The sequence below is a fragment of the Neovison vison genome, chromosome 5 (assembly GCF_020171115.1).
Source record: "Neovison vison isolate M4711 chromosome 5, ASM_NN_V1, whole genome shotgun sequence".
Lineage (NCBI taxonomy): Eukaryota > Metazoa > Chordata > Mammalia > Carnivora > Mustelidae > Neogale > Neogale vison.
The window spans coordinates 110,353,956-110,362,660 of NC_058095.1; the positions used below are offsets into that span (position 1 = coordinate 110,353,956).

Genomic DNA, 8,705 nt, shown 5'->3' on the forward strand with positions numbered 1-8,705 from the left:
TCCACCATCAGCCATCCCTGGAGCCCAGGCAGCTATAAACCCGGGGCCTTCACCCTCACCCTCTACATGCTGGAGAGGGAAGAAAATGAGGGGAGGAGGCAAGGGCCCAAAGGTACCTGTCATCCTTCTGAAAAGTGCATGGAGCGCTAGAGCAGAAGGGAACCGGGGCTGGAGGCAGGGATAACCACAGGGAGGGGAAGCAGGAACAGAGCTGCTGTGTGCCGAGTCAGGAGGTGTGCAAATGGACGCCAGTCTTTCACTTATGAGCCTTGGGACCTTGGGACTGTTACTACGGGAACCTGTTTCTTCAGCTGAAATCCATGAATCGTAGTCTTCGCGTCACAGGGAGGACCCTCACAAAAATCACAGTTAATGATATGCACCCTCATGTCTGTGCCCCCCCCCACAGCCAGAAACGTGGTTTGTTTTGCTCACAGCTGTACCTCTAGCACCCTTTGGTCTGGCCATAGAAGATATTCCAGAAATGTCTACTGATGCCCAATCAGAAGGAGCCCTCTCAGCTCCTCATGTTTATGACACAACGCCACGAGGAGCAGGTCAGGAGAGTCTGAGGGTGGAGGGCTCCTTGCGTTGAGCCCCCAGGAAGCTGCTCTGGGGCTGAGAGCTTGAAACAGGGCAGAATGTGGTGGTGAGGTGAAGCCCCAGGAATCAGAGTGAGGCTCCCTCCCTGGGAACGGCAGCCCCGTTGCACCTAATCAGCTCTGTACCTCAGGGCCTGGGAGAAGGGCACCCAAGACAGCACAGCCCCTGGCCGCAAGGGAAGGACAAACGGGCACTTACCGAAATTTTGTTCTAAAAATAATAACAATGATGGGGTGCCTGGGTGGCTCAGTTTGTTAAAGCCTCTGCCTTCAGCTCAGGTCATGATCCCAGGGTCCTGGGATTGAGCCCCTGAATCGGGCTCCCTGCTCAGTGGGGAGCCTGCTTCCTCTTTGCTCTCTGCCTGCCTCTTGGCCTGCTTGTGATCTCTGTCAAATAAATAAATAAAATCTTTTAAAAAATATAAAAAATAAAAATAATAACAATGACAAGAAAGGGAGGCAGAAATTCCCCTGACCTCCAATGCCTATGCAAAAATATTAACAGTATCAAAAACAAAAAAAATATATATATATATATATATATATTTTTTTTTTGCTTTTTTGTTGTTGTTGTTATGACTGTGACCATCATAATGTATGTTGAGGGGGACATTGCCTATTTGTTTCCATATCTTGTTAAAGAATCACCAAGACATAAATATTGTACTTTCTTAGACTGAATATTCAGAATCGCAGCCACCCAGGGCACCTATCTCAATTTTTTTTTTTAATGTACTATTATATTTGGAAAATCTCTTTTTTTCAGGAGGAATCTTCTATAGGAGCTTCTATTTTTTTTTAATTAGAAAAAAAAATCTAGATTCTATACCAAAATGAAATATCATGGAGAAGACTTTACAATGTCTCAGCATCTAAATCTGGAAAAACACTCAAAACAATTAATTGTGTCTCATAAAAGCCCTTGTCAAATCAGATAATCATGAGTGTTGGCAAGGACGTAGAGAAACTGGAGTCCTCTTACATGGCTGACAAGAGCATGAAATGGTGCCGTCGCTTTGGAAACCACTCTGGCAGTCCCCTCCTTTTTTAAGAAATAAAGCTTTCTTATAACTCAGCACCTGGGGGGCTCAGTTGACTAAGCATTGGACTCTTGATCTCTACTCAGGTCATGATCTCAGGGTCGTGAGACTGAGCCCCAGGTCAGCCTCTACATTCAGCACGGAGGGTGCTTAAGATTTACTTTCTCCCTCTCCCTTTGCCTTCCCCTTTCTATAGAAGGAAGGAAGGGAGAGGGGGAAGAAAGAAGGATGGTAAGGAAGGAAGGATGGGGGGAGGAAGGAAAGAGGGAAGGAAAGGAGGAGGAGGGAGGGAGGAAGGGGGAAGGAAGGGAGGCGGCGGGGGGTGGGGCATGAAGGGCGGAAGGAAGAGGGGAGAAAGGAAGGGAGGGAGGGAGGGAGGGAGGGAGGGTGAGAGGGAGGGAAAGCAAGCAAGCTTTCTCTACCTGCCCTGGGACATCTGTTTTTAACCCTTGGCATACCTGGGGAGCCTCGGCGATGCCAAGAGACTGGCCTCAGTCGCTGACCCTCTGCTCTCTCTCCCACAGTATGTGTCCAGCTGCCGTGCCATCGCTCAGAGCGCGCCAGAGCAAGGCAGCTTCCCCCCCCACCACCTCACCCACCACCACCGCCATCACCGTCCCCACCATCACCTCCGCCACCACGCTCGCCCGCACCACCTCCACCACCAGGAGGCAGGGCTGCACGCTGCCCAGGTGACACCCTGCATGTGCCCCCTGTTCTCCTGCCAGTGGGAAGGCCACCTGGAGGTGGTGGTGCCCCATCTACGGCAGATGCACAGGGTCGACATCCTCCAGGGAGCGGAGATCGTCTTCCTGGCCACGGACATGCACCTGCCCGCACCAGCCGACTGGATCATCATGCACTCCTGCCTGGGCCACCACTTTCTGCTGGTGCTTAGGAAGCAGGAGAGGCACGCAGGGCACCCCCAGTTCTTTGCCACCATGATGCTGATCGGGACCCCCACCCAGGCCGACTGCTTCACCTATCGCCTGGAGCTCAACAGAAACCATCGGCGTCTGAAATGGGAGGCCACCCCCCGGTCTGTTCTCGAGTGCGTGGACTCAGTGATCACTGACGGGGACTGCCTCGTCCTCAACACCTCGCTGGCCCAGCTCTTCACCGACAACGGCAGCCTGGCCATCGGGATCGCCATCACGGCTGCAGAGGTCTGCCCGTCAGAAGCCGAGACGTGAAGCCGGAGGCCACTGGACGTTCAGGCACAGCCACCTGCCCCCAGACGCTCTACCTGTGTCCCTGGGAATCTCCGGAGGCCGGGACTCCAGGCTCCTTTTTATTCTTCTCCCTCCTTCCCACCTTCCTTCCTTCCTTTCTTTTTTTGTCTCAGGTACTTTGTGGTATTTAGTATTTGTCCTCCGTGGGCATTAGAGTAGGTAAACAGCCTGTGATTCACGATCTTGGTGTGAGGCCCGTCCTGATTTGTCCGTATAGCTTCACAGAGCATTTGTAACCCGATGCGATCAGAATGGTGAGTTCCCGCACCCCCAGTGCCCTTCTCCACTGCTTCCCACATAAGCAAAAGCCACTGAGACCACGAAGAGGACTGCTGGGGTTGAGAGGAGGTTTAGCGTCTGAATCCTTTCTTCCTTCTCTCTTCGTCTATTTCCAACCGAGCTACCTCTGAGGTGTGAGGACAGCAGGTTGGGGAGAGCGACCTGGCCAGCTCAGAGTTATGTTTCAGACCAGCCAGACACAACTCTGACACCTTCCCAGGAACCTTAGGGTCAGAGCTAAGCTGCCTGGATGTGAGGAGACAGGGTCTCCTCTGAAGGCCAGGGCACCAGACTGCCCGGGGACATCCCATCATGAGGCTGCCAGGGGGACCTCTGTTGGCAGGCTGCCAGGGGCTTGCCATCAGCCTGGGCTGTCCTTCCCTGCGCTGGGCCAAAGCCCTCATGTTTATGGTGCTCTCCTGAAAACCTCTTTGCCCTCTGTTGAGCAAGTAGGAGAAAAGAACAGGCAAGATGCAGGGGATGAGAAGCCGCTGAGAAGAAAGATAAATTAATCTCCCACCTCTGGGAGGGCATTCTCTCCTCCGAGGTTTTATTATCAAATTGTAAAATCCATCAATCCTTTCACTGGGGCGGAACTCTTCCGTAACACACGAAGAAACCCACTTTACTCTTGATATCCTGTAAAGCAGAATCATAACTCCGCATCAGACCCAAGGAATTGGGAGGGTGTGCCAGGACCTCTGACCTCTGGAGGTCAGAGGTGACTCATACACCTGGGGCAGGGGAGAGGAGGTCCTCTTCCTTTCTCTTACAGCACACAAACATTGTCACTGGTCAGCTATTGCCAGCTTCCTGTTGCAGTGCGAATGGAAAGGTGACAAAAATCCATCTTGCCTCTACATAGACTGCTTCCTCATGTTTGCTTGCCAGAACAATTCAACACCTCCTTGTAGAAGTTTCTCTTGTGTATTTGAAGAGAGTAAGCATGTTTAAATGGACTTTGTCTCTTCGGTTCAAAGGTGAACACTGTTCAGCCTTCCCGGTATACCCTCTTCTCCCTCCTCATGTTTGTGTTTTCTTTGGCTACGCTTTGGTCGCTGAAGAGCATGGCACCAAACCCCACACGACACTCAGCAGAATTGAGTGATTCTTCTGCCACGCAGATGTGGCTCTCTGGCCCGTTCCCTCACCCCAGCTATCTCGGCTGCATCTGGGCAGCCCTCCAAGTGAGTACTTAGTTTCAGGCAACTTGCCCTGGTTCGCCATCAGCAGTCTTCTCCCCACTAAAAATAATTGATCCCGAAACACAGCATCCTCCCCCCTCATATGAGATCATCCTCCAGTCGCCTCTGCTGCCCACCCACGCCCCAAGGGTGGTGGCAGTCGGGAGATTCCCTAAACCAGCCCTTTCTAGTCACACAGCCATCGCCGAGGCCAAATCGTGGGGCCAAACTTTGGTCAGGTTAGAGCCCCGAGGGGGCCCCTAAACATCGTGTCACTGCCTGAGGCCAACATCAGGTCACGGTCGCAAGGAAGGGGCTGGAATCTGCTCACTCTGTCAGAACATCCTACCAGGGCACCAGCTCTGCCCTTGAACCACACAGACGCCCAGGAACAAGCTGAGGCTGGCTGGCCCGCACAGGAGAGACGGGCTCACTTGGTTCCTTCCTTTACCCACAGGCCCTTCCCCAAAACCTCAGATCTCCTTGCCTGTAAGTCTTACTTCAAGAAGCCACAGTTCCTCCCCTGGTTCCTGATACTCAGCAACTCTGAAACATTTCTGTAGCATCACAGGTGCCCCAGACAAACCAACAGACAAAACCTCAACGAGAGTATAATTACAGTGCACAGGGCCTTAGAATTCCTGCAGACACCACCTCTGCCTTCTTCTTGTGCTGTTACCTGAGCCAAACTGGGAATAACTTCAGGTTATTATTGCACAGAAGACTGGATTATGAATGGGGGACCCCAGACAGGAACTTGTATTTTGGGTACTTAGGAATGTTTAGAATAAAGGATAGGAATGTTTCCTTTTCATCCATCTATGATGCTCCCCAGACGGCCTCCCTCTCCGTAGCCACACGTGAGGAATTGAAGAAAAAAGAGGAAACCAAAAACAATGACGAGAGAAGAGAAAACAGCACCAACAGCGTGTTGTGGTGAGCTTTACCGCTACAAATGGCTCCCACATTCCAATCTCGGGTTAAGTAAATCCTTGGCAGCATCCTCAATTTACTAGAAAAAAATAGAGATTCAGAGACACGACATGACCTTCCCAAGGTCACACACCAAGTGGTCAGGGCCATGATTAGAACCCGACCAAATGACTACAAATTTGGTGTTCTGGGAAAAGGAAGACTGGCCCCAAATATTCAGCAGTGTTCCCTCCCACCTCCTCAGTGGACTAATGGTCCCAAGGGTCAACCCGGTCTTTGTTCTGGGATACCTGAGGGATCAGGGAGAGAGAGAGACTGGAGCGCATTTGCTCTTAAAGGCAGCTCTGCTGGAAGAACTGGTCAACCTAGAAGCAGAGGGTGGGGTGGTGGGAGCAGGTAATGGCTGTGGAGTCTTCCATGCCCTGGGGCTCCAGGATCCTCGTTCTTAGATTTCCCAGAGTCTGGAGTCTATTGGTGGAGAGCTCTGGGATCTCATGACCTCATTCATACCCAGATGCTGACTTAATGACTCACCCTCTGAGGGGTATCTGGATTTTAAAAGTAGGCCTAGGACGAGAGCCCCACTTAGAGCAAGAGAGGAGTCACCAGTGCTTAAATTCCAGGCATCTGTGAGAATGATTCTTTTCAGGAGGTGTGGACAGTCCTCCTTGGAGGCTGTGTCTACGTAAACAGTTGTTGCTGAGATGGAGGTCGGCCCATACAAAGAAGGTTGTCTTGAATAGTCTTGGCATGAACCTGCATCTGAAATAGATCCCATCACTCTCCGTGGCTACTTTGGACATTTTAGAAATGGGCCAGGTTAATAATAGTAACAGTACTCGTGGCTCCCATTTATTGAAAGTTTAATGTGTAACACAGTAGGTTGAATGCTTTGAATATATTATTCGCATTTCATCCCCATAACAACCTTATGAAACAGGTACTTTTGTTGTACCAGTGAGAAATTTGAGCTGAGAGAGTTTGGACCTTGTTTAAAGTCACACCGCCAGCAAAGAGTAGAGGTGGGTCTGGAACCCACATGTCTAACCCCGCAGTCCCAGTCTCCTGACCGATACCACCTTGTGCTATTTCTATGAATTTGTGGACCCTGAATGGCATAGAGACCTTTGGGGGCTAACTGTGCCCTTTTGTTTCTCCTGTTTCCCCACTCTTCTCCCAGCCCAAGACCAGGCTGCTGGGCTACAACTGGTTTGTATACTAGTTGCCAAACCTTTTAGGAATTCTACAAGCTGACTAAGCACAGCCATCACTAAAAATTAAATTATATAAATGTACAATTAGTACATTAGTACAATAATGAAAACAAAGGTAATAACTATTCAAAACTCCTCACTTCCTAATTGTCACACTACTCCCTTATTTTCTGTGCTCTTGAGACTACTTCCATTTACCATAACTGTATGGCAAACACCGCACAGTGATGCCCCACGGACTCCATATTGGATGATGTCACAGCAAAAGCTTAAAACTGGCTGTGGTGGTAGTGCTTACACTCCTGGAAATAGGCAAACATGATAAGCCAGGGCTTTTCCTCTTTGGAGAACTAGCTGTTAAATGTTTACCAAGGCATCTCTTTTACACACAGAGTGTAGAGGACAGAGGACTTTGGGAGGAGAAGTAAAATTCTGTTGGCCACACTGACAGAGACACAGATTACAGCCAATCTGTGGCTAGTGGAACAGCAAATTACAGGGAAATCACATTCTATTCTGTAGAAAGGAGTCTGGGGCCTCTAGGCAGCTTCAAGGGCATTCCTTGCCCAACCCTGTACCCAGCTCGATTGCTGTTAGTGCAAGAAGTTCTATCTGATGACTTTCATGCAAAAGTCACAGCTCCACAAAACCAACCTATTGACCATCCCAGTCCAGAAAGTAAAATCAAGTTCTACAGGAGTGGATGATACTGCTACTTGTCCTTATAGGTCAATTTTCTTATCTCTACATGTAGACCAAAACCCCATCTAAAGAAATATTTCACTTTGGAAAGAAGAAAAAAAAAATATTTAACTTGGAAATTAGTGACTGGAAGTATCCCACATCTGGAAAGGGCACCATGAACAGTGGTGTAAGCATCACAGAAAATGTGTTACCACTGAAGTAGGACCCTTACACCGCACAAAGCTGAGGGACAGAAAAGGTAATGAGTCAAGGGACATCATGTAAAGAACAGAGCCCAGTACCTCATTTTCCTACTCTGGCTCCTTCACTCCACTGTAACCCAACAAAGGATCCTGCTCATAATCTATAGCTGAGTCTCACCAATACTCTTTCTAAATGAAGGGCATGGTTCCCACTAGGGTAAAAGTCACAGGAAACTCTGGGCTGTGTTTGGAAGTAGGCAGAATCTCAAGGTCAACAGCAAAATCAGTTACTCTGACCCCAGTGGTTTCATTGTGAGGGATGGAAGGAGTGAGGCTTGCTGAAGCTTCCACTTAGATCTAATTTCTGGTGGAAGGAGAAGGGACTGTGGACTGGACATCACAAAACTACACTTCTATTGAAAGTTTAGCTACAAATGACATTGAAAATAGCATCTCCCAGTAGATTGTCAGACCTTCAAATTATTTGTTCTGAAATTTTCCATCAAGAACTAGTGAGTTCTCTGTTGGGCTAACCTGGGGAATGGCCACCCAAGAAAAACCTCACCAAAAAGAGATCCAAGAGATCTACTGTAGATAAGCATTGATCCTTTCCCCCCAAATCAGGCTATCACGTGGGTTACCTACATGAGTTAGAGTTTGTCTTTTCCAGTATTGTATGAAAATATTTTACCTTGAGTACTGTAAACACCCCCTTTTTTTTAACCTTTTTTTAGGGTATTGACATAAGAAAGAGAAAGGAAACTGAGAATCATTTTATTTACCCTGAATTGATGTATATATACTTTTCTAGGCTTTCTTATGATGTTAAAGACAGCAAAAAGCAAACGTAGAACGCTACTTTACCTCTATTCTGTCTCCCATGAAGAGTGTTATTAAAGTGCAATTGATATTGTTTTCCTGAACACTTTGGAGTTATTTTTTGGTGGTGGTAGTGTTTTTTGTTTTTTGTTTTTTGTTTTTTTTATTGTCTCCCTACAGGCTACTGTACAACATGCGGGAACAGAAATAAAATGCTACAAGGGAAAGCAATTATCAGAAATTCGCCAGCTGCCATATTTGACTTATGTTTCATTATCTTCCTCCCCTTTTCATTTTTGCCTCTATTTTAAAGTCGTAATTGGATGTAAGGAAGAGAGTGCTATAGAGGTGAATTAAAGCCTTGGCAACTCTAGCTCAGTGCGTGGTTCAGCCCCAGGGGGACCAAAGCCGCTCTCACTGGATTGCAAAGAAAGGGAGAGGCGTTTGCTCCCCTTCCCTTCTCTTCCTTCCTTCCTTCCTTCCTGGACCTCTTAGCTCAGCTCTCCCCTCCTTCT

The 8,705-nt window shown here is 48.5% G+C and overlaps 1 protein-coding gene across 1 annotated transcript in view; it reads left to right on the forward strand.

Annotated features, from left to right (window-relative positions):
- SIAH3 (siah E3 ubiquitin protein ligase family member 3) overlaps nt 1–8,429 on the forward strand; it is a 71,215-nt gene extending 62,786 nt beyond the window's left edge. Inside the window, exon 2 of the mRNA XM_044249754.1 lies at nt 2,167–8,429. Coding sequence (XP_044105689.1) covers nt 2,167–2,835 — 669 coding nt within the window. The 3' untranslated portion in view covers nt 2,836–8,429. The remainder of the gene's footprint in view (nt 1–2,166) is intronic.
- The last annotated feature ends 276 nt before the right edge of the window (nt 8,430–8,705 follow it).